The sequence below is a fragment of the Aplidium turbinatum genome, chromosome 14, assembly GCF_918807975.1.
Source record: "Aplidium turbinatum chromosome 14, kaAplTurb1.1, whole genome shotgun sequence".
Classification (NCBI taxonomy): Eukaryota; Metazoa; Chordata; class Ascidiacea; order Aplousobranchia; family Polyclinidae; genus Aplidium; species Aplidium turbinatum.
Window position 1 is genome coordinate 8,471,831 of NC_137485.1, and position 24,624 is coordinate 8,496,454.

Sequence of the window (24,624 nt, forward strand, 5' to 3'; positions counted from 1 at the left end):
TCAATCTCAGTGACTGGGCCTGCATTAGTGATTCAAAGCCTCTACAAGTATGCAAAACCGCCAGGATTAAGCTCTGCAAGAAGCTTTCCTAGTTTGAGGATAAAGATTCAATCAATCAAGTAAAATTTTCACTTTCTAAATTTACAAGCATTGATTAAACTAGATTTGCTACCAATGGACAATGGACATATTAGAAAGAGATGTATTAATATGACATGTGGTTAATATTTGTTGGTTTATTTTGTTGCTACATTATTAATATTCCAAACTTTAGTTTCCACTAACTTATATGGAAATATAACACCTCTCTTAAAGTAGTCCGCAGTATAAAAAAGGTACCGTACCGGAGCTTTCTCCGAAAAATGCTGTCTCCAAATAGGTATTTCTCCAAATCGGATTCTCCCAATAGTAGCAAACCCTACTTAGTGCATATCTTCTCATAGTGCTTTACATTTTGTTTTTCTAGGATATATTTTACATGTTTGCTATGTATATTTTACGACATTTTCAACAGAAATGAGTCACGTCGATCCTGGTCCATTAGCAAGCTATGGAAGCTTGTCTGATCCAAACTTGACGGCTTACTTCAGCAATAGTCGCATGAGAAAGCATTTAGTAAAATCTGGCTTGGTAACCCGAAGAGGTGAAATTGTGTCTGAAAAAGTTTTCCGACTGAACAATGCACGCAAAGAGCACCAGAGACATGTGCGTGATTTATTGGCACAAGCTATTGTTCATAAAGCATTAGACATGGAACGACATCGTCAAATGCAGATAAAACGACAGTTAGAAGAGATTGGAAAAGTTGAACGAGTTCGAAGAGTAAGAGCTGACAGAGCTTTAAGGGGGGATGAGGATATTTTACCATTGCTGTCACCATCTTCACAAAAAGTTGGTACAAAAAAAAAGCAAAGGCCACACACTGCTCCTGCTGAGCAATCATCTCAGCAGTCTTCATCAAATCCTCCGAGTATGAGTGCACGTCAGCTTCCTCAAAGTGTTGGATATCCTGCTATTCCTGGAGACTCTCCATACAACACACGTTCTACCCGAATAAAGACCCCATACCCAAATGTAGAAATTGACAACCAGTATTTAAGCCAGCTTGACCAAGAAGCATTACGAACATTTACACTGAATCTTTCAAATTATGATCTGGGAAGTGGAGTAAGTCCATATACTGTTCCTGTGCTTGATCCAGCTTCAAGAGAATTATTGCCACCTCCTAAGAGCAAGAAGCCAAAAAGTTCTAGGCGTAAAAAGCGTCGCTCTGCAAGTACTGCTGAAACTTTTAGTAAAAGGGAAGAGAGAAGTAGCTATCCAAGAGCGACAAATAAACGCTCGTTAGCACTCCATCGCTTTGAACCTCCTATGATTTATAGAACTCAGTCTCGGTCTCTATGCTTAATGACCTTCAAATATTTGGGTCAAATTGTAAACTTGGATTGTGAGAAAGAAGATCCTCGGGATGAAGTAACAGTGGATCAGCAACATTGTGGAGGAGGAAACCTTTGTGTTTACCGTGGAAAGCTGTTGAAGGGGAATAACTTCACTATTATTTCCCAGCGCCACCGAGGTTTTCCATTTTCTTTGACATTTTACTTGAATGGCATAATGGTGGAAAGGTTGAGTGTATGCTGTGAATACAAGCACAAAATGGGTCATAAGCTTGGTGCAAAAACAAGCCATTTTGGATTTGTAAAAGTACAAGGAGCTCACCCATGTTTCAAATGCTTAGTAGCTTCAGGCAGACTTCGTTCTTCAGCTGATCAGTCAGCTCAACGACCAAATACTTTTACAAAGCAAGATTTCCACGATGAAGAGAAAAAGTCACCTCCTGTGACAAAGCCTGAAGTCAATAAAGTCAAAGAAGAAGATAAATATGATGACAGCTTTGCATCTTCAGATGAGTCATCAGATGAGAGTAGCGTCAGCTCTTTAACTCCTACTGACGATGAAGATCAAGGAGCTGTGTCACCAAAGAGCTTAACAAGCAAAAATCTACATAAAAGTCGAACTCCATCTCCCAAGCCACGAGTCACCTCACCGACCTTTTCTAAATCATCCAAATCAAGTTTGTATGATTCAGACAATACAGGTAAAAGTAACCACTCTAAGGCAAGCACTGCAAGTTCGCGCAAGCACAAGAAAAGTGATTCTTCTTCAGACTCCAGCTCGTCAAAGGTAAGCTCTGACAGTTCCAGTTCTTCAGATGAGGAACAACAAGCAGTTCATGAAAGTCCAACCACTTTGAAGGCTTCTATACACTCATTGATGAATAAAAATGGTACTTTTAATGCTTCTAATTACAAGCTAAGTGAAGACCAAATAAACGAATTATGTTCTTTCCTCAAAGAAGATTCTCTCTCTTTTGAATCCATAGTTCTGTACAACTGTAGGCTTGCTGAAAAGGATCTAAAAGAAATTTTGGAAACTGCAGCCACATTTTGCACAAACCTTAAGTCTGTGAAAGTTGGAAGAAATGATGCTGTTTGTGTAGATGCCTTGCTGCAGCTTGCTCAGGCAGAACATTTACATGCTTTATTGCTAGATGATACCATCATCAGCGGTCAGGAAATGAAGCAGTTTATGAGTGGCATGAAATTACTGCAAAAACCAACTGAAAAAACGACACCCAAACAAACCCCACGGCAATTTAATCAACTCACATTGATTTCTCCCACCAGTGCAACCTCAGATGAAAGTGTAAGCCCATCTCTGCAGTGTTTGTCATTGAACAGAACGGGAATTGACTCACAAGGAATTAAGGCAATCTCTGATTTCTTATCTGTGAATCCAAGTCTTACCACCCTTCACCTAAATAGTAATTCTCTAACTGGAGACTGCTTGGAGCCATTGTGGAAAGTTTTATGTTCTGGTGAAAACCGTCATCTCTCCACTCTCACTTTATCCGAAAATAAACTCAATGACAAGAGTATGGAGCACTTCTCTGACCTTGTGACAAAAAGGTCTGTGTTACAAAAAATAGATTTTACTGGCAATGGCATCTCTGACAATGGTGCTGCTCATTTAGTTGAATTTGCTGAGAAAAACAACTCGATCAAGAAAATCAACATTGCTAAAGGCAACAATATCAAGCGCAAAACTTTGAAAAAACTTAAACAAGGTTTAGCTTCGAAAAAATCAAAGTAGTTGATTTGGAGTGTTATCCCGCTAGTTTCTTATAATATGAGCTAAAACACTTGTGCTAGTCTGTAATTTGGCATCTGGAATTTTTCTTGAAAAATAATCCAGAGAATTTGAGTCCCACTTTCTAATATGTCACAATTGATCTTGTGTTGAGAAAAAGCCGCAATTTGATTGTGTTTTAGTATTTTTAATTTAACTACTGTGATTGAATTGTACTGAAAGATTACAAATTAGTATTATCATGTGCCAGTTGTATGCTTTCAAGAAACATGTTGTACAATCTGTAGGCTATGTGCAACTAAACAGTAATAGGAATTGAAACACATAAACAAAATTAAACATGCTTCTCATCAATAGATAGCAGTGGGCTTTTTTTGTACGTTTGTTGCTGTTCATTTGAAGTTTTTCTAAACTTTTGGTGTGTTCATGTATAAACAAGTTATGAGCATCATTGCATGCCAACAGCATGCTTAGGTGGTTGTAATTTTAATGTAGTAGGCTAATTTGTTTATAAAAGGTTGTGTTGATGTACAGAGCAATTGAAGCCCATTGATTTGACATTAAAATTTGTTATCGGTTTTGCATCCGTATAATCTTTTTTGCATTGTTTACATCTATAATTCTATCCTCAACGAATTGTATGTTTTGTAGTTGCATTTGTGTTCAAATAGACCAAAAGTTGAACTTGAACACGTGTCAAAAATCGTTTTTTTCTGCTTATCATTTGATTGTCTTATCGAGAGTTAAAAGCTGTTTTGATCATTAGCGTATCTAATAATATATCGTATAATTTGTATTCACAGATTGTTGTTTATTGCTGACAGTTTGAAGACAGGTGTGTGGTTTCCAAGTACTTTTTTAGATCTTCAACTTTTTTTCTTCGTAGGCCTATTTGATTGCGATATTCGTTTGCTTTTCATTTAAGTGTTGATCTTGCTATGTTAATCCTGTGATTGACATTTACTTTATAACGTATGTATTTGACTAGAAATTTATATCAGTGCATGGAGTTATGTTGTTAAAGCACTATTGTGTAATTTGTCGTATTTAATAATGTAAAACAAAGTCATGTGTTAAATCAGATTTTAGTGACGACATTGTCTTCAATACTTCGGTTGCAAATATAATATAAATTTGATCATGATTTTCTTATTCTAATTAAATTAGCTGTTAACCGAAGTTTCAGTTACTTAACTGCTTGCTACTTATTATAGGCTATTACTGGTTTTGCTAAAGAGTGTTTTTAATTTTATCAATTTGTACACCGTAGTACACGTGAAGATCGTTTTAGGTTTTGTTTGTGTTTTCTAACGCTTTGTCATCTACTTATTCGTACAGTAATTTAGGTATAGAGATTATATCTTATTAACTGTGTCCAAGAGTTAGTTTCAGTAGAGGGAACTGAAGGTTGGCCCCAAACCTATTGTTTTGTGCCCGAAAGTTTTGATTTTATTAACGGAACTGCTTACTTTAAAAGGTTGTTGGATATGGCAGTTATCATTAGCGTCGTGATAATTATTAGATGTCATGGCGGCGATTGCATTATTTGGACTTTTGACCAAAGGATATTGAGGAGTTCGATAGATAAAACTTAGTTAAAATATACCATAAATTATACGTTTGCGAATTAAACACTAACAGTGCCCGTGTAAATATTTGTTGCTTTATTTGCAAACTGTATTTGCTTTTCTGTTTTTGTCGTAACCCTTTCTATATTTGGTTTAGCCAATGCCACTTGAGAAAAAGCAAACTTCAATTGTCAATTATTCATGCCTCTTGAAATATTCATAGCTGCGTGTCTCTTCATTATTGTATTGTCTGACTTCATCTTTTTATCGATCTTTTGATCGCAGATGTCAGCTGTGGCTTATATTGTACATTGTAGCTGTAGGTCAAGTGAAAAACGATATCGTATATTGATACGAAAATTGGATTAGACGAGTAAAAATTTGCAAATAAATGACATCTCTTCATGATGTTAATAATAAATTTTTCTGTGAATTACAAGAAACAAGAAGTGAACCTACAAGATTTTAAAATTATTGAAAGCGTTTTAAACTTTTGAACATGCGTCCTTCCAAGAGATTAACAAATGAGCGTTTGAAAGAGCTAAAATTTTATGTCAAATTGACATGGCAGTCGCTATGAACAACTTATTGTTTATGTTACCAAGTCTTCTCTTGGATCGCAGTTATTCGATATTATTGATAAGTCTTTTCTATAGTTATATAGTTTTGAAACCGAAGTATAGTTTCACGTTGTCTTTTTGAACAAGATCGACTGTTTGCAACTGCGTTACAATTTATTGTACCTTGTATCGAATATGTAGCAATTAGTCTAATCTTTGCTTGCTGTACTGGTAGGCCAGTAACATGTAAAATAACTTGAAATTAATTTTGTATGTATTGTAGCATAGTGAGATGTATGTTGTTTAGCTTTAATAAAAGTATTGAAATTCAACTTTTGTGATTATTTTAAACTACCGCATCATAAGCCAATTGATTGATAACGTCAAGGTATCAAGGACGTCAAGGAAGATATCAAGCGTGCTTTGATAAAAGTTGTGTTGATAAAGCGATAATTTTAGACCCCAGTCAGCAAAACTCGTCACCTCCACACTGATCCAACGTTAGTAAACGTTGAATTAATGCAAAAACGACAGGCTTCGCCAGCTGGGATGTAGTAGTGGCATGTCACAGTAATATGATAAATTTGGGTTACCGTAGGTTTTACACGTTAAACCATAACAAAAGTGAGAAAAAAAATCCAATTCGGCATGTTAGAAAAATAGATAAACAATCAGACAATAGCATGACGATACAGTCCAAGATATTGATATAAAACAACTGGTTGGAGCACATGGCCACCGCTTCACCGAAAGATGGCGATTGGTCGAAGAGGATGGAAAAACTTCTGCAGACTCTGTAGAACTTCTGTGGACAAAAAAACACAAGAACCAGAAGGCCAGTATAGGAGTACTTACAACCTTACTATTTTGCAAATAAATCTACACACATTGGCCTATCATTTCTGGGCAAAAAAAAAAATATTAGTAAGTTTGGTGCATGTAATAACTTACTTAGGTAGGATTATTTCAAGGAAGATTTAGCTTGTTCATTTTTGATTTAAAGCCTTTTACAGTTTTGCATTCATTTCTTATAGTAGGGGGAAGCTTGTTCCAAACTATTGGCCCCATGTACCGTATTGATTGTTTGCAAGTGTTAATTCTGCAATATATCGGAATATAAGGAGAATTACTTCTTGTTGTTTGGCTACTTGATTGTTTACACATAATTATATCATTGAACGTTGTGGGAAGTAGCTTTTTTGAATATTTAAACATGAAAGTTGCAATCTCTGTATTTTTCATGTGGTTTAAATTATTGAATTCCATTAGCCTACACCTTTTATGCTTTCTCTGCGGTCAATGTCAAATACAATACGAAGAAAGTTATTGCATGTACGTTGCAGCTTTTGCAATGTAGTTTTGTTTTTATGACACCATGTTGAGATACAATATAATATCTGACTCTCAACTAGAGAATGGTAAATGGAGAGAAGTGCTTGTTTGTTTAGGAAAGGCTTAATTTTTTTTGTCACGCAGAGTGTTGATCTTATTTTTTGAAGCAAGATATCCATATGAGATTTCCATGACAAATGCTCGTTTACAATTATTCCCAGAAACTTTATTGAGGCAACTTATTGTAGTACCAAACAAAAGTTCAAAGTAATTATATCAACTCTCTGACTGAAAGCTGGAATGGTCACAATTAGACGGACAACGTAACATCTGATGGTTCGTGGTTGAATTGGATATCAGCATGTTGAAGTGCCAACCAACTCGTGCAGTTTGTGTGTAAAGGGCTTTGATTGATTGATCTAGTATTCCACTTGGTGTCAACACAAACTGAGCACCTGCACCAAATTTTCTTTGTTTTTTAATCGATAAAATTTGACTATTTGATTCAAACCTGGATTTACTTGCTTTCGCAACGGCACTAGCTAATGAATACGAATTTATACCAACGAAAATTAATCTGCTTCCTCCTGATATCCTTAACAAACTTTTAAAAAAATTAAAAGGTGCCGCATTTTTTTGCTGATCAGCTGGTTATTATGACGTCATAGAAAACTTTGTCCAATTGGGGTGTACTTGATTCATTTTTAGCAATTTGAAGCTAACTTGTCTAATTTCAATTCAATATCTTAACGCAATATCAAGACTCAACGCTTTTATAGATTTAGAAAAATTAAAGAAATGAACTACGATTGCCAAAGACCAACATCAAGGTAAGTCATATTCACGCGCAGAGCGCTTTGTCTTTTGAAAAATATTTTGGGTGGCAGCTGACTTTGGTGACCATTTGATGCTTCCTCTTAAACTGCAAATCAATCATTTTATACATTGATTCAACGTCTACCGTACAAATGTTAAATCAATCTTAAAAGCGACTGATTTTCTGTTCAGGGCAGCCATTCTTGTTGTGCAAATTATTTGTGTTTTGAATACTTTTATTTCACCAAAAAAACAAATAAACCGAACTGTGTTGATCCTAGGCATGACCTTCTTTATATAGAGGTCTTGTACATGCGCGATTGGAGGCAATGACTGAAGGCGATTGATTAAATCTGACAGTTAGCAGAAACTGTGATGTCATAAGTGACCTGCAATGTCTGTGTAGTCGCATAATGCGAGCTTGGAGTCATGAAACTTAGGCTATATTAGGGTTACCATATCTGAAAAAGCAAAATTCCGGACAGTGCATGACTATTTTCATAAGACCATATATATGCGCTACCGAAATGCTAAAGCTGCAAACATTGTACGATACTCATGCTAAAGCGCCAGCTATCAAAATGAAAAGTACGGTATTGTCTTCTGTCACGAGCAGAATCTCACACCAGGCAAGGTAAGCACTCCCTAAATATAGCTACGGACCGTCATTGAAAAAAATCTCAACTTTAGAGTAAAAAATCATAATGAAAATTAGGTTGTGCCGAAAAAGGAAGAACAGCAATTACATGCTTAAAACAAATTAAAGACACGCTTGTAAGTCAAGTCACTACAAATTTACTCTTCTGACCATGCATATTTTCCTGAAGATCTAATTCTCTTCAATAGGGCCTTGTGTGATTTCAAATATGAGAAAAATTCACTACAGCACATATTTTTGAAATTATATTGAAGAGTCAATATGCCTTTCATAGTCGCAACGCTCAACTTGTTTCTTTCTTTAGTCCACTGACTTTGCATCAGTGAAAAGAGTCTCTCTACATTGGCATTGTGGGATGTAACAGCAAAGAAAAACTGTACAATCCTTAAAATTTCTGAGTGGCATGTGATGTTCGTAGACTGATCGAAATATTTGCACCATTTCTTATGCGTTGGCAATTTAATAAATTCTTCGTCCTGTAGGTAACTTTTCACAAACTGCTTCAAGTTACAGATTTGGTCAAAGCACTTTGCATCGTCCACATTAACCCCTTTACCAATAATATATTCCAGGCAAGGCTCTGCATCCTTCCAACTTGGTGTCTCGGTCAAGGTCATCCATTTGAAACAAGCAAACTCTTTGCACAGGTACTCCAAGCATCTCTCATAGAGGTTTGCAACTTCGGAAAAAAAATTGTTACATTCATTTTCATATCCCTCTTCTCTTTTTTCAATTAAAAGCCTTTTAACTTTCAAGGACATAAAGTTTTCATTCTTCCTTTTGACAAGCACCTTATGAACCAGCTCCAAATTTTCTAGCACTTCTGCAACGGAATTGTTTTCTCTCTCAACTACTTGAATACGTCCATGAAACACGGACATTAGTGAGTGCATATGCCAAAGGTATAACTCGCTCATTTCATTCTCAAAGACCCGTTTAATAACTATTGGTGGATGTTCTTGTGACAAAGAGTAGGACTTCAAGGGTGAAAACATTTCTAACAATCTTGAAATTCCAGGAAACAAGGAGAGCCAGCGAGTCTTGCTATGAGAGAGAAGTTTCTTGTTTGAATACAAGAAAAAAAAATAAACCAAACAGTTGCAAAAAAAAAACAGATTTGGTTTTAAAAAGACTAAAATAGTAACACTGACTTCTAAGTGGTAAACATTATTGATAAGGAAAACGCTCTGTTACATCATAATTCCGTACAATCTCGTAGTAAAAAAAATGCACACGGTACGAAATAACAATGTTCTGGATTGGCAGTGTGCACAGTACGATTGCAGATGCAATAAAATGAGCTGGCTGAGCGAATTTTCTAGGACACCCCTAACTTACAGGATTATTCCTGCAATTTTAATTCCCCCAAAACGCCCATCATAAAATTTCGGACATTTGAATATTTTTTAAAATTCCTTCCGGACGCAAAATTTAACCCTAAATTCCGGACATGTCCGAAATTTTCCGGACGGTATGGCAACCCTAGGCTATATATTACATTAGTTATCTTTTACTTCAATTGATGAAAGTTATAGACTCTATTGTTTTTATTTAAATTTACATGTTACGTTTCATCATTAGTAAATTACCGTACAGTACATAGTAGTCGATTTACTTGATTATATAATTTGTTTAGTTGTTTCCATGGTGGCGGAACATGCAACTGTTACGCCACAATACCTAAAGTTGAAACCTTTGAAGAATTTTATTATTATATTTGCTCTTGACATGATCATACTGAGGATGCTATGATAGCGAAATTGATTTATGATTACAAAATGAGGCTGGTACATTGTTTGTTGCAGTGAGTGTTCAAGGCTTATACAGTAGTATTGATATGTCAAGGCAGGCTTCACAGGAATTTCATCAATCAATCAAACCACATTGCTGTGACGAACAGTCGAACATCGATGCAGTTGTCAAAATACCACTTTAAAAAGTTACGGTACAGTAGTTCTTCTAATTGATTTACTCTGCTTGACAATCTTGTGAGCAATGAAATACATGGGAGTTGGAAATCTTTTCGAAGACAACTATAGTATATACAGTGAACTTCTTCTTCTTCTTTCGTTTGAGACCAGATCAAATCAAATTTCAGGGCAGGTGATGGAGAGCCAGGTGAGTGTAGCTTCGTCCAGCGTTGCTATACCATGCGTTCCATTTGGTGCCTTATAGATCGGACATTCGAGAACGACATGGTCAGCAGTTTATTCCTCCGCGCCGCATTTGCAGGCCGGTGAGGGAGCCAAACCCCACTTGTGCATGTTGGAATGGAAGCGACCGACTCCGGTTCGGCTTCCGTTGAGCTTGATCCAAGTCGGCCGAGGCAGGTCCATACCAGGGGGGCGCGCCACCGGGTGAGGTATAAAACGATGTAGTTTCGTGTCGGTGGCACACCACGCTGCATTCCAATTGTCTTCCATGAAATGTGCTGCGCTGATGGCATGATCGCTGAATGGATGTAGTAATTCAACAGCAGCTGGCACAATGGGGTGTCTTGACTTTAATTGCCAGGGAGATTCCTGAGGTGGGATGTTGAGTTTTGCATGAAGCAAGTGGTTAGGATCCCCCGCCCGGCGAGCCAGGTGTATAAGGGCTCCCTTTCGGCGAAGCTCAGCAGGTTGGATGCCTGCGAGGATTGGTAAATACTCTGTTGGAGTTGGGCGCAGGCATCCAGTTACAGTTCGCAATGCGTCGTTGATTGGGCTGTCGATGAGACGGGTGTGGGCACTGCGGCACCAGGCAGGGGCGCAGTATTCAGCAGTGGAGTGGACCAACACCAGGGTTGTAGTGCGCAAGGTGTCAGCACCTGCAGTCCTGCACCCCAAGTTGTGCCTGCCAAACGTCTCAGCAGGGCGACGCGAGATGTCAGCTTTTTGCGTAGTGACTGTAAATGGTGACGGTATGTGAGTGACCTGTCAAGTGTAACCCCAAGGTATGTAGGTTCTGGGCAGGGCGGCAAAATTTTGCCATTAACGGTCACTTTCAGGTCACAATTTGCCTCCCTGTTGTTGAGATGGAAGGCTGCCGTCACAGTTTTACTTTCGCTGAGCTTCAGTTTCCATTGGTGAAGGTATCCAGATATGGTCGTCATGTCTTGGCTCAACGTCATTTCTAATGATTGCCAGTCTTTTGCAGAGTGCAAGATGGCCAAGTCATCAGCATATGCATATTTGTCAGATGTTGTTGATGGTAGGTCATGCATATAGACATTGAAAAGGAGGGGAGCCAAGACTGATCCCTGTGGGACACCGTTTTTGAGTCGCCGCAGTCTACTTGGCTTTCCGCTTCCGGTGGTAAGGGTAAAACTCCTGTTGTGGATGAGTTCCATGATCATTTTGACCATGTGCCTGTCAGGGAGTAGGCGGAGTAGTTTGTAGACTAGGCCACGGTGCCAAACAGTGTCATAGGCTGCTGTTAGGTCGATAAAGACAGCCCCCGCTTTCTTTTTTGCCGAGAAACTCTCCTCAATATCCTGAGTTAGTAGTGTGACTTGGTCTACAGTTGACCTCCCGTGTCGGAATCCAGCTTGTTCTTTGGGAAGCAGTGGGTCAATTATTGGTTCGACACGAGCGTAGATCAGTCTCTCAAGGATCTTGAAAGGGATGCAGAGCAAGGAGCTGGGGCGATAGCTCTTTGCATCGTCTAGTGGTTTGTTTGGCTTAGGGATCGCGACGACCAGAGATCTTGTCCATACTTTAGGAATCTTGAGGCGGCGCAGGCAGGACGACAGGAAATCGCATAACCAGGACTTTAGAACATAACCAGCGTGCATGATAAGCTCTGGACATATCCTATCTGGACCAGGGGCCTTACCAGGTTTTAGGTGCTTGAGGGCAGCATTAAATTCGCTCCGTGAGAAGGAGCTAGAAATGCTCTCCTGGTCGGGTGTGTTGATCTTCCATAGCTTTTTCACTTCTTTGGTAACAAACCGATCGGAGGTACGATCACACGGCTTATATATCCCATTTTTTATTACCTGCGATGCGATCTTATTAGCAGGAATGGGACATTGTCGGGGTGATTGTCTTGATCGTCCCGTAAGGTACAGTGAACGAGACATTGAAACATATTCAAAAGCTCTCTCTATCATTTGAGGTGTATATTTTTTCCACAATGGAAGTGAAAGACATGTTGGACATTTGCTGCAGTAAAATTTCTTGCTTGTTGCTTGTGGTGATGTTGTTTAAAAAATTATTGCTTCAATAAGATTTGACACTTTATCCAGGACACAAACATGATTGAAAGACAAACTTTTTATGGTGTGCCTGATACCATAATAGTACTCTTCAAAGGACAAATATTTTAAGACTTTAAGCACTAAACTTTGCACGTATAACTGGTCAGGGATTGTATAATTTACAATGGATGAACTCAAACCAAAATCAACCTCATTTTTTCCAAGTTTATTAACAAGATCTTCAAATGATAAAATACGGTCTTTTTGCAAAAACGTCTCCATTTCATCACCAATAGTATTTCTGCTGCTTGACATTGACTTATGCCGTTGTTCGAGGTTTGCTTGGGGTGTCAGAACTTCGCTTTGAGGAACATAATGAAAAAGTTTTCGAGGTTGTTTTGGTCTCTTTCGCTCATTAACAAAAACAGTTTCATAGTCTTTCGGCCAATGCCTTTCACATACTGAACTGAAGTGTGTTGTGAATGAGGTATGTTTTCATGTGGAATGCTCTTGGTCCACTGACTTTCTTCATTTTTTGGAAGTCTAAAGAGAGTTTCTTTGTCATAGTTTCCATTGCATCCAGCCACACAACATTTTCGAACCATGTTAAATTACTTATTGATATAAAGGTATATTTTTTAAAACTGTATTTAAAACATAGTGATAATGATGCATCTTGAAAGAAAAACTAGCATAGCCTAGCATTACAACATCATGTATGTATGATTGGATGTCATTTAGCACATTTACCTAATTCTGGCTACAATTTATAAACTCTTTTATTACGGTACTTATCATGTCTGGTAGGTATATCCAGGAATCAAATTCTGCAAGTTAGATATGGACCTTACATTCAGATTTGTGTAGCCTAAGCTTTTTAAGTTGTTTATAAATTTGAGCGACTGATGGGCTTCATAGAACTTGAATTACTAAATAGTCAGTTAAATTTCAACTGCAAACTAGCTCAGACTTCTATTTCATGCTTAAAAAGAATCAACAAAACCATTGCTTAATTTTTCTGAAGGTATAGCTGTATTTAGTAAACAACATAACTTTAAAGGCTTAAAGGCATTTTAACAACAAATCAGCTAATTTTTTAAGCAGCCTAAGCCAGCAAGAGTGCAATGTCCCACAGCATAATTGCTAACAAAAATTATAATCAATATTTAAACTCTGACTATTATGTCATAATAACCAGAAGTTCAACCATGCCTCGAAGAAAGTACAGTAAGTGCCTCCAGTCACAAAAAAGTGACGCATGTGTTGTGTACGAGGCCTCTAATTGAAGATGGCTGTTGGCTATTGTCCCAGGCAATTGGGACAGGTAAAGCTTAGAAATGATTTATTTTCTATACACTTTTGAAATGATGAACATTGAAATAACAATGGCAATTGAGTGAGGCCAAAAAAGTGTTGCAAATACAGTAGAACTCGATTAATCCGGATTCGATTTGACCGGCAATTCCATCCGGATTAGGCGAAGATCCGGATTAGCCGATGACGGTTCTATCAAGCCTGACGTTACCTAGATAGAAGGGTATCAGTAAAAATCACCGAAATTGAACGCATTAGTGTGGTCATCTGCCAATTCCGAGACGCGCGATCACCACATTAGCGACCCAGTGATAGAGTTCTTTTGAAATGCAGTATGCATGTAAAATGAATGTATTTGTAGACTCTGCGTCTAATGCAAGAACACACTGGCAAAAGTTACATTTTCAGACATGCGTATCGGAATAATCTGTAGTCACTCAAAACTTTTGAAAACAGTTACCAAAGACAAAATAAGCCAAAATCCAAAGCAAAATGTGCCAAATCCGGATAAAGCGATAGAGAAAACGCAACTTTTGTCCAGAATAGGCGAAGATCCGGATTAAATAATCCGGATAATCCAAAGCTGTTTCTCAAGAAGAAGATTACATACAAATCATTTGTACTTCCAGTTTTATCCGGATTAGGCGAAGATCCGGATTAACCGAATCTGGATTAACCGAGTTCTACTGTATGTATTGAAATTAATTTTTGTGAATATTGCTTGGTAGGTTTTCATACTTGTTAGAATTTAGGCCCTTTTAGAAATTGAACTTTTCTGAAATCTTTTTAATGCAAAGTGATATCACTTTTAAATCGATATTCAATGTTTCCAATAGGGTCATTCAACCACCTGGTGGTGGTTCTAGCAACATATTTGGTGGGCCAGATACAACAGAAATATCTGTGAATAAAACAAAAGATTTTCATGAACCAAGAAATGCATCTTCTAATGGTGGAGAAGCAGAAAGAAGTCAAGGCAAGAAAAAGCCAGGTCAATTTTTTATCTTTCCAAATATCTTTTTATTATTATATACATAATCTTCCTAGATTACTTGTTAAAAATTGATGGTTTTTTGTTTTGGTGTTTTAACATGGTCTCACGAATTACCCATAAGCATCATGACTCCTGAGGTTGTCGAATTACCAATTTAAGTCTTATTAAATTACCCATAAGTTAAGTCGAATTACCCATACGTCCGGTTGAATTACCCAATACCCATCAGTCTGTCAAATTACCCGTAAGTCACGTCAAGTCACTCATAATTTGTTGATTGAATATTGGTAATATTCAACAGACTTATGGGTAATTTGCCATGACATGAGTAATTTGGTTGGGCTTATGGGTAATTTGACGTAGGTTATGGATACTTATGGGTAATTCATGGCACCCGTTTTGGCATTTTATTTACAAACATTTTTTTTATTTCACTTAAGACACATGTACATTTTTTAACTGTGAAGATATTTTTTAAATATTTAAAACGTTTGTAATGTTAATTTTGAAGTGAGTTGTATTTTCTAATATCATTAATATGATAGGCTACTGTATTTATTCAAGTCTAACTCAGGCCTGGTAAAGTGATACAAAATTTCTTTGAAATTTGAAATTATTCATGTAAAAGTTGCACTCCAACTTTGTGAGTAGGCTAAACAACTAAACATTTGATTCAAAAGTCCTCATCTTATATATATAGTTGAATAAATACGGTAAATGACTTTTTTGAAAGACATTTTCATACATTTTTTCTCTGTATCTCTTATTCATTTTTTGCTTTGATGAATATTGTTAACTTTTTGGTATACGTATAATAATAATAATAACAACATTTCTAGAGCACCACATCCACAGTGCAAACTATACTCCAGGACGCTGCCAAATTACAGCCATTTGTTCATTAGTTTTGTTGTAATAGGCCTACCTACATACTTAAAGAAAATTACTTTAAGTCGATATGTTTCTATACTGAAGAAATCAACTGATGGAAGGGTTTTAGTGGCCTGAGCTTTAGATAAATTAAAACGATCTTCCCTGGCAGCGCACACTTTTAATGTGCACTTTGTTTTCTTTTTTTCGCCCAATGCTCAGAGTTCAAGGTGGATACCACCACACCTTGCAAGTTTACATTTTTCCATATAAAATGGAATTGTTACCTGACTCATCATTAATGCGTCTGCTCCCGCCTCCCAGAGCGGTCCACACACCAAAACACTCAGCAGACACACCATACTTTAAAAAACTTCCAAGGAGGCAAGGGACTTACTGAAGGGATCCATTGCGATAGATCATAGTCTGTAGGTACCGGTATATAAAGACATTAAAAAGGTTATTGGCTGCCTCAAACTTATCTACCTGTCTTACCTTTCCTCTTGCTGATGTTGGAGCAACAAGCACGTTTTGATAAAGTTTTTATTTTTTGATAATTTGTGTGTGTGGGTTTCTTAGTGCTCGTTTAAAGAAGGGCACAGGCGTGTGGAAAAAGGGCCATTGCAGTCTGACATCTCATTTGGCGGAGATGCCAGAGAGGGATGGCCAGAAGGAGGGTAGCTTTTGCTGAATCCAAAGTCTTTTTGAGGAAAAGGGATGGTTACAAATTTGCCACTGCTATCGCTCTTCTGGCATCCAGCTGTCTCAGATGAGTGAGAGAAACAGGCTAAAGATTGGTTGTTACACTCTTGTCTAAACTTTTTAAAGATGTTCTAAGACTGTAATAAGCTAGTGAGACCCACTGTTGCAATCAGCTAACGTGCATATTGACACTGCATAATGCCAAGTGAACAATGTCACTCTATGGGTAGTATGGTACCAGATTTACATACCAACAAGTTTTATCGTAGGTTTCTATAGCTTGGTGTCCCAAAAAGTTATGTACATTTTTAAAATATAAAGAAAATATTTATCTCATGTAATAAATGCCTGCACAGCAACAGTGTTTTGTACAGGCTTTTATGGTGTGAGTTATGTGGACCATCTGCTTGTGTTTTTTTTTTTTATATAATTAATAGCCATAATTGTCTCTAGTCAACATCGAGGTAGTCCAGGGCCTACCTGGACTAGTTGCACGACAACATCCAGTCATATAAAACCACTGGACTTTTAATTAATTTACGATTCTACAAGCAGCTGGACATATAATTTATTTACCAGTACTTTCTTTTTCTCCATTTTTCTTCAAAGAAGCCTGATCTTGATTCTAAAACGTCAGGGTCGACCAGTTGTCTGCTGTGACTCTTCCACTTCTCTCTGTCATTGGCATTTTCAATTTTCAAATAATTTCTTTTTGTCCAGTCTTCATTCACAGTGTCCACTTATGTTTTCTTTGCTTCCTTTTCTCATTTTTCCTGTCACAAACTCGTTTCGTCAAATTATTCTCATCCATTCCGTTCAATATGTCCAAACCATCTCAGACGATGATCACCAAAGTACTCTTCAATATACCAGTACCCCAGTAGTAGCATAAGCTTTCATTCATTGAAAAATATTTTGATCATTCCTGTAGTGGACGTACTATAGGCCTAGCATATACATTTTTTCTTCCAAAATTAAGTGTGTGAAGTAAGAACTATAGCTTGTTAGCTATATTTATCCTGATAGTGTTGAAAAGGTCTACATTGATTGAGAAAATGCTTGATCGCTTCAATTTACTTCTTACTGAAATTGAATTTTATACTGCTTTTTACACAGTTAAGGAACTGTTATCACAAGAAGAGCCTCATGTGGAAGTTAATTCAGCTGGAGAAGGGGAAGGGAGATCTAAGAAACTAAGTTTAGATTCATTAAAAAGTACCAACACTGAGAATAGTTCAGTTCAGAAACGTGATTCGAATTCTGAGATCTCTCAACAGCAGGAGTGCCAGTCATCTTATTTACATAACAAAGAAGTTCAGAACCGTTGTGAAAACAATAAGGACAGAACGAATTGCGAAGGTTTGTACACCACTTTGCAAAAACACATTTTCTTTGGTTTAAAATTAGCACCTTTTGTGGCATGAGATTAGGTTATTGAATGGTTTTGTTTACAAGCAGCTGAGCTTTTGTTATTGAGCAAGTGATTTAAAAGTGCTTTAAGCTGTCACTTACGCTTAATGCAACAACTTTAATATTTAAAACTTTGTTTGACTGCTTTGGTGGGTGCCAGAAATGATTGGCAGCGCAATGGAAAATGAGTACGTAGTAAGTTAGCTAGCCGAATCTTATCAGAAGATTTTATTAGCACATAACTTCGTTGGCAGTTGAAAAAGCTGTTATTTTTTCTATGTCAAACCAGGTGTAGATTTGAAGAAGTTCAGTAGCAGTCTAATGTTTGGTACTGGTGAAAGGCCAACGACAGCACCATGTCATACCTCTAGATGCACTGGGAGATCAAATCGATCGTCAGTATTCATGCATTCTAATTACCCAGAAAATCCCAACTGTCGCCCGGGCGTCCGCCGAAGACCGCATACAGGTACCGGTTTGTGGTCATCTTGTAAACCCATTTGACAACATCAGCATAATAGTCAATATTAATTGGACTTTTGATGCATTTTCAGCGTACAAACCAGCCAATGCCAACACTAAGTCAAGTCTCTTTTGTCAAGACAAAAATGCTCCAATTAATGAAGTCAAAGAGCCCTATCGAAAGCCTTTGTCCAAAAAATCAACTGTGTTTGACAGAGCTCCTAAACAAACTATTCCTACAGCACCAGTCAGCAAAACTTATCAATCCACAATAAACCAGATTGTTGAGCCTCTCAAATTTCTTCGCCAGAAACGATCATTAGAAATCTACAATGGTTCTATTATGAGTGGAAGTTCTTGCGACGTAGCATCTGACAGTTCTCCTCCGGTGATCATGTCCTCTGATTATTGCGTCTCCCAACTGAAGCTAAACGATGGGACCCGCAATAGTGCATCCGAAAGAGGACATGAATCCATTCCCGATAATTCTCCAGGTAATGTCATCATTGCAAGTGGTCAAAGAGCTGTGCATTTGAAGCGTCAGAACAACAAAAAAGTCAATGATAACTTCAAGTCAGAAGGCTTTCAGAGAGGCAGTGGGGTGAGCGCAACTCCAGAGAGCCGGCCACCCTCCGGGTTATGGTCTTCCGACTCGAGTCCATCTCTCAGCAACCCGGGAAGCACAAGGACTAGTAAAAACTTTCAGTCACAAGTCTTCGCCTCTGATGAACCAGCACGGGCCCCATTGTGGTCATCTGATTTCTGTCGTTCGCCAATGCGCTCGGACAAAAAACACACGATCATCAACAAAAGTTTAAGCTCAAGTATTTTCTCTCCTTGTGAAGAACCTGTGAGACCGCCTACACGGGCTGTTAGCCGAAGCTTTAGTTCTACAATTTTTACGCCTTGAGTCATTTTAGTGGCTAAAGTCATTTTTTTAAGTTCAGCCTATTTATGCAGTTAAATATGCACTGTAGACAGTAGCACTTAGCCATGAAAATCGATGAAATCAAATGCTCGTTTTACATTAATTCTTTTTCATAAATCCTGCTTGTTATACATAGTTATTACATAATTATACTATACAAATACATCATCTGCGTGTAGTGAAATATGCGTTTGTGCGTGATTTAATAATTGTAGACCAATAAACATTTTTTTATCTATTCTGTCCAAAAATAATTTGTTGGTATGAGTAATTTATATTTTGAATTTAGTAACGCGATCATCAATAGACATATTGTTTGTTTTTGCATTTTCCCCGCATGATCTTTCAAGGTAAGCACAGCCTAACAACGCTATTCATTTCGTAATCGGTGCAAACTTCATCTGTTAAAGTTGTTAAAACTGTCCAAATTAATGGCGTTGCGTGATCGGTCATATTCTGGTTGGAGCCTTGTGGGTAGGTTGCATAAACATAGACTGACTTGCGGTGTTTCGTAAATTTTTCTTCAAAGTCTGATTTTCATTACCATTAGTCGCTTGTTAACGCTTTCACACAGCAAAAACTTATGAGATCGCTGTCAAATTATGAATATTCTTTTGTTGGCAATCTGTAGGGCACTCTGCAACGAACTAGGATCACATCGTGATCTATGGTCGCACAAATTAAGGACCCTAGCTATAACATCCTTCTGAGAAGTGTCAGGACCATATGGCATTGCGTTACATTTACATGATGCCGGTGGCAAACGTACGTGGCTTCATGTGAGGGAGGGGACTAGGGGTAGGCTGAAGGAAATTCTTAAAGTAGCGTCAAGTATTATTTGACCCAGTGGCGTAGCCAAGGGAGGGGGTTTTGGGGGTTACAACCCCCCCTTTGGCACGTGTGTGACGTCACGATATTGAGAATGATGCTTTCAGTTTACAAAAGATTTGCTTAATTTTAAACAAATCTGCATTAAAAGAACGAGTTTTGCCAATACCAAACATCTCAGCCAGGATTTAGAAACAAGAAAACATAAAGACTTATCTTTATTTCCGAAAAATGCCGAAGAAAACATGATTTTATCCTTTTGCTATGCCACCGGACAGTACCATTTTTCAGGAATATTTATACCCACATTTTTGTTGAAAATGCTCTCAGAGTGCACCAAATTCAATGTAATTTTTTAAAATTTTCTGGGGGAGGCCCCCCAGACCCCCCGCCGCTGGCTGTCGTCTTAGGCGAAAACCCCCCCCCTTTCAAAATTTCTGGCTACGCTACTGATTTGACCAGCCTCTAACTCAATAATTGGTGAGTTGTTGGTGGGTGTCTGACATGCGTTACTGTATTACCAAACTTAGCATGAAGGTAATGAACAGTTTTCAATCATATTCAATTCTCAATCATTTCCAATCAACAAAAGTTAGCTTATCACCGCGTATGCGAGAAAGGAAAATTGTTTTATTTGCCTTTCAATATCACAAGTCAAATACTGAATAAGCAACTATAACAATCAATACTACAAAAAGTGCTCAATGCCAAGAAGAGCGAATCAATATCTATTTGAATAGGAAACTTCGGGGGCAAATAATTGCTATAGGCAAGAGTGTGTTTTTCATTCACCAATCCTACTGGTAGAATGAAATAGGCTACAATTAATAACTATTACAACAGTTTTTGTGCTGAAATTTCAATCGTTACATTGTTTGCCCCCATTCAACACTCACTGACTGTTCACCAGTACCGGTAACGGATCTCTAAAAAATTGAGGAGACGGTAGCCACCAAAATCTGACTTCCGAGCGTCACAAGAAAGCATAAACGAGGTAAAAAAAGCATGGCATTAGATAAACTTTAATTTTTGGATACATGCTCTCGCAAGATTATCAAATTTGCTTTGTCCTTTAGACAAAATATTATATTCCTTTTCCGGCAGCGTACGTTGCCATCTGCCCCCTACCTAGGTGGCCTGCTGTTTTCATATGAGCAAAGCCAATAATCTTTCTAAAAACAACTGCAGGTAAAAATTAGAATGATATGTTGTTTTAGTAGTGAGATACGATCCTATTACTGGAAACGTCATTGGGGAAATTACAAAAGATGATGCGACAGAAAAGGAAGCAGACGAAAAACCAACACCAAGTTCAATGGAGACGCCTACTACTCAAAGCGACGATCAGACAGAGAATGTCACCAGCATTCGCTGCGCACAACCTCCCGGCGGAAGATCCACTTTCACACTTGGTTAAATGTCTGTGATTTAACCAGAGCTGTGGAGTCGAACTAAGCATAAGTCTGGTCTACTAAATTTCGGTATTTTTCAGCATCGACTTTATACACGCTAAAATCTTGTCGGCTCCACTTGCTTGCCAAAGGCCATGAACTTTTTTAGAAAAACACCATTTGGGGTTTATTCGACCTCTTCACAAGGATTCACAAAACTCTGTCCATCAACTCCACAGGCTTGAGTGTAGCCCAATTCACTTTGTCGTCCTATTTAGTTGATTTTTTTTGTGTTTGCTGGTGCTTTTGTTGTGCTTTTCACCACTATTTATTGTTGCTTGCTTCAGCCATATCCTTAGTCAATCGTGTACTGCTTTGTTAAGCTGCTGTAATTGTCGCCCCCCCTGTTTCTTTTGAGATTAAGATAATTCCTTAAGAATCTTCATGTTCTTTTTGCACACAAGCTCCGCTGTATGACTATCATTGAAGGGTTCCTTCGGAGTAAATAAGATGTGTGGTGGTGTGAAACTTGTGGTGATGAAGTAGGTACCGGTAGCATAAATTGTGGTGCAGAAAAATCATCACAATTGTACTTATGTAGGCTTAACCTACGCTAATTGTGAACCAATGGCTTTGTGGAAGTAGCTACAATGAACCGTTGCAGCTACAATTTCAATAAATAGAATTCTTAATTATAAAATTTCAAACAAGAATACCATACGAAGTGATCATAAAAAGGCTAAAAATCATGCGTTATGTGTTTTAGGTGCATTAATAAGCTTTGTATTATTGTGATTAACATTTAAACTACAATTAACATTTAGCAAAAAAACATTAAGCCACTGCTTAATGGTGTAACGTTTGGTTTCGCCCAGGGATATCTCCTTGGTTTCGCCTATTGAATGTTCGTAACAAATGGACTCACAGCAAACTCATGTTACCAACTGGTGTTGTTTTTACAACTTTCGATGTGGATTGTGCACGGTAAAGATGTTAACTCGTTGTAATAAAACTCTAGGCTACTCTTTGGTGTTATTTTAAAAAAACCTCAGGACGAGGTCAGTTTCCTGGCCTACGAACATATTGGTCTCGTCTATTCGAGACGAGACTACAATACCTTTTACTTAGCAAAAGGTTACAAAAACTACAGAAGCCACAAAATATAAGAGGTAGCCTAGGCTATAATCGTTCAAATCGAGTGTTGAGCCCCACGCGGACGATTGCTGGCACAGTAGCTTGCGTTGCGTTAAGCTACACTCAATATATGTCCTTATTCTTCGCTGCCATGTGGCCTGCACATTGCACAAATCTTCTGTCACTCTATTGCAGTCCGGTGGGCGTATCGTAACTTATTTGCAGTCGCTGCAGCAGATGAGGTTTATTGACCAATCAGAAGGCAAGACTTAAATTACCTGATTGCAGTCATCCTATTTATGCACTTTAGAAAATACGTTAAGGAAACGTTCAAATATTACGTAACGCTTTTTTTTCCGAATTTTTGACCCCCCTCCCCCATGTAACGCCAACGTAACGCTTTTTTCAATCCCCCCCTCCCTCATGTAACGCTTTTTCACTACGAATTCAGCACAAAAAACTACCATTCCGTACTCCAAAGCGTTACGTAACGTTTTGCTTGAACCCCCTCCCCCCCGATTTGACGCTAACGTAACGCTTTGCATAACCCCCCCCCCCTCGAAGGCGTTACGTAATATTTGAACGTTCCCTAATTAAATGTTTCGCCGTCGCCAGCGTGGCCTAGGGGGGCTAAGGAATAGCTAGTCATTTCGACGGCCACTGCCATTAATCTTTTTTTCTGTAGCCTATGGCCATGTCCCAAAGTAGGCCACCGGATGAAACAAAATGCGAACTTTAATCACCTGTATTAACGTGCTCGAGAGAAAAAATCAAGAATTGGTGTCTGAAAAAAACATATTATAAAAAAAAAATTGATAAGCTGTTGGCAGTTTAAACATTCAGCAAAAAGAAGTTGTTGATGAAATTCAATAATATCCACCTAAGTGACAAGCGATAAAGTTTTTTTTTGTTTACCGTACTCTGAAGTCTCGCCTTCATTAGGCCTAACTTTATTTTGTGATCTTTTTTCGGTAAAAATGAACCAACATTGCTTTGAGAAAACATTGAAACTTTCCAATTTTTTTTTCAAATACCTTAGCCTATAGGGCCTAGGCCTAGTTTGCAGTATCATGACATCCAGGACTGTTTAAGCCGCGGAGCTAAGCATTTTTGATAGAGCCTGAGCCGTTGCCACGGCTTGTTGTAAAATCGGAGCCTATAACTCCGCTTGCTGTGGATTAACCAGGGATATCTATAAATACAGATATCTAACCTATAAAGATATCCCTGGGTTGTCTGTAAACATTGAACCAATATAGAATGCTGTTGAATTTTGCGCGTGAGTAGCAAAGTAATGAACAGCTGGGTATTTCGTGTGGTGAGTGTGAAGTAGGCTAATGCGTGGTTAGTTAGGCTACAGGAAAACCCCGGAAAACCTAGTAGCCTAGCTAGGCTTAGTGTGTGAAATATAGGCTTAACGTGTGAAAGGATAATGAGGTCACACAACGTCTGAGAAGTTTTTTTTTTGCACTTTAAAAGATACAGTAGTGTATAAGTTACCACATGTAGGAAATTTATTGAAACTATGTTAGCTCGGTGGTTACGTGCGCGCATCAAGATCAAGCGGCGCTGGTTCACTCTTGGGGTGTGCGCTTGAGCATCGCATTTCAGGACTGCTCTCTATTCAGCGGCACCAATGAAATGAAACGATTCTACGACAACAGCTATTGAAAGCTTCAATCTCAGTGACCGGGCCTGCGTCAGTGGTTCAAAGCCTCTACAAGTAGCCTAAGTTATGCAAAACTGCCAGAATTAAGCTTTCAAAAAAGTTTTTGCAGTCCAAAGATCAATCAATGTAGCGTGGAAGCTGATTTGCTATGTAGGCCTACTCCCAAGAATTACCAATAGGCTAAGCCAGGGATTCCCAAACTGGAGTAGGCCTACATGTACCCCCAGGGGTGCATTTCGACTTTTCAAGGGGTACATTAGATTAAGTATAAGAACATTCTTTCCATACCTTCTAATCTGCCTTAAAATAATTTTTATCACCTGATTATGTTAATAATTTGAAGACCTGAGATTAAGAACTCCTTAATATGTCACACTTTCATTCGGGCAGTAGAAGCTTTAATTACAACTACAGTAATTACCAAGTTCACATGACTTATTTTGTCCAATCACAGCACACAAGACAAAACAGCTGATTGATTGAGCTATGAGAACCGTACGGTAATTACAAAGGCTAGCCTGCACTGCAGGCTGGGACAGGGATGCAAGAGGAACTGGTTGAACTCTGTAGCGCTAGAGAGCTCTGACGTCACACGTCACTAGATTTGTCCAGAAGGCTCCGCCTTGAGCGCATAACTGCACGTCTCGGGAATTCAATC

General features: G+C 38.2%; 2 protein-coding genes across 2 annotated transcripts; both read left to right on the forward strand.

Moving 5' to 3' along the window:
* Positions 1 to 479: 479 nt before the first annotated feature.
* LOC145783391 (uncharacterized) lies at positions 480 to 5,610 on the forward strand. The gene has a single exon (XM_082595248.1). The coding sequence runs from the start codon at positions 517 to 519 to the stop codon at positions 3,151 to 3,153; it is 2,637 nt and encodes an 878-aa protein (XP_082451374.1). The 5' UTR covers positions 480 to 516; the 3' UTR covers positions 3,154 to 5,610.
* Positions 5,611 to 7,300: 1,690 nt separating this feature from the next.
* On the forward strand, positions 7,301 to 19,182 carry LOC145783340 (uncharacterized). The gene is made up of 5 exons (XM_082595191.1): positions 7,301 to 7,440; positions 14,415 to 14,569; positions 17,261 to 17,503; positions 17,844 to 18,023; positions 18,109 to 19,182. The coding sequence occupies exons 1-5, from the start codon at positions 7,409 to 7,411 to the stop codon at positions 18,924 to 18,926; spliced, it is 1,428 nt and encodes a 475-aa protein (XP_082451317.1). The 5' UTR covers positions 7,301 to 7,408; the 3' UTR covers positions 18,927 to 19,182.
* The last annotated feature ends 5,442 nt before the right edge of the window (positions 19,183 to 24,624 follow it).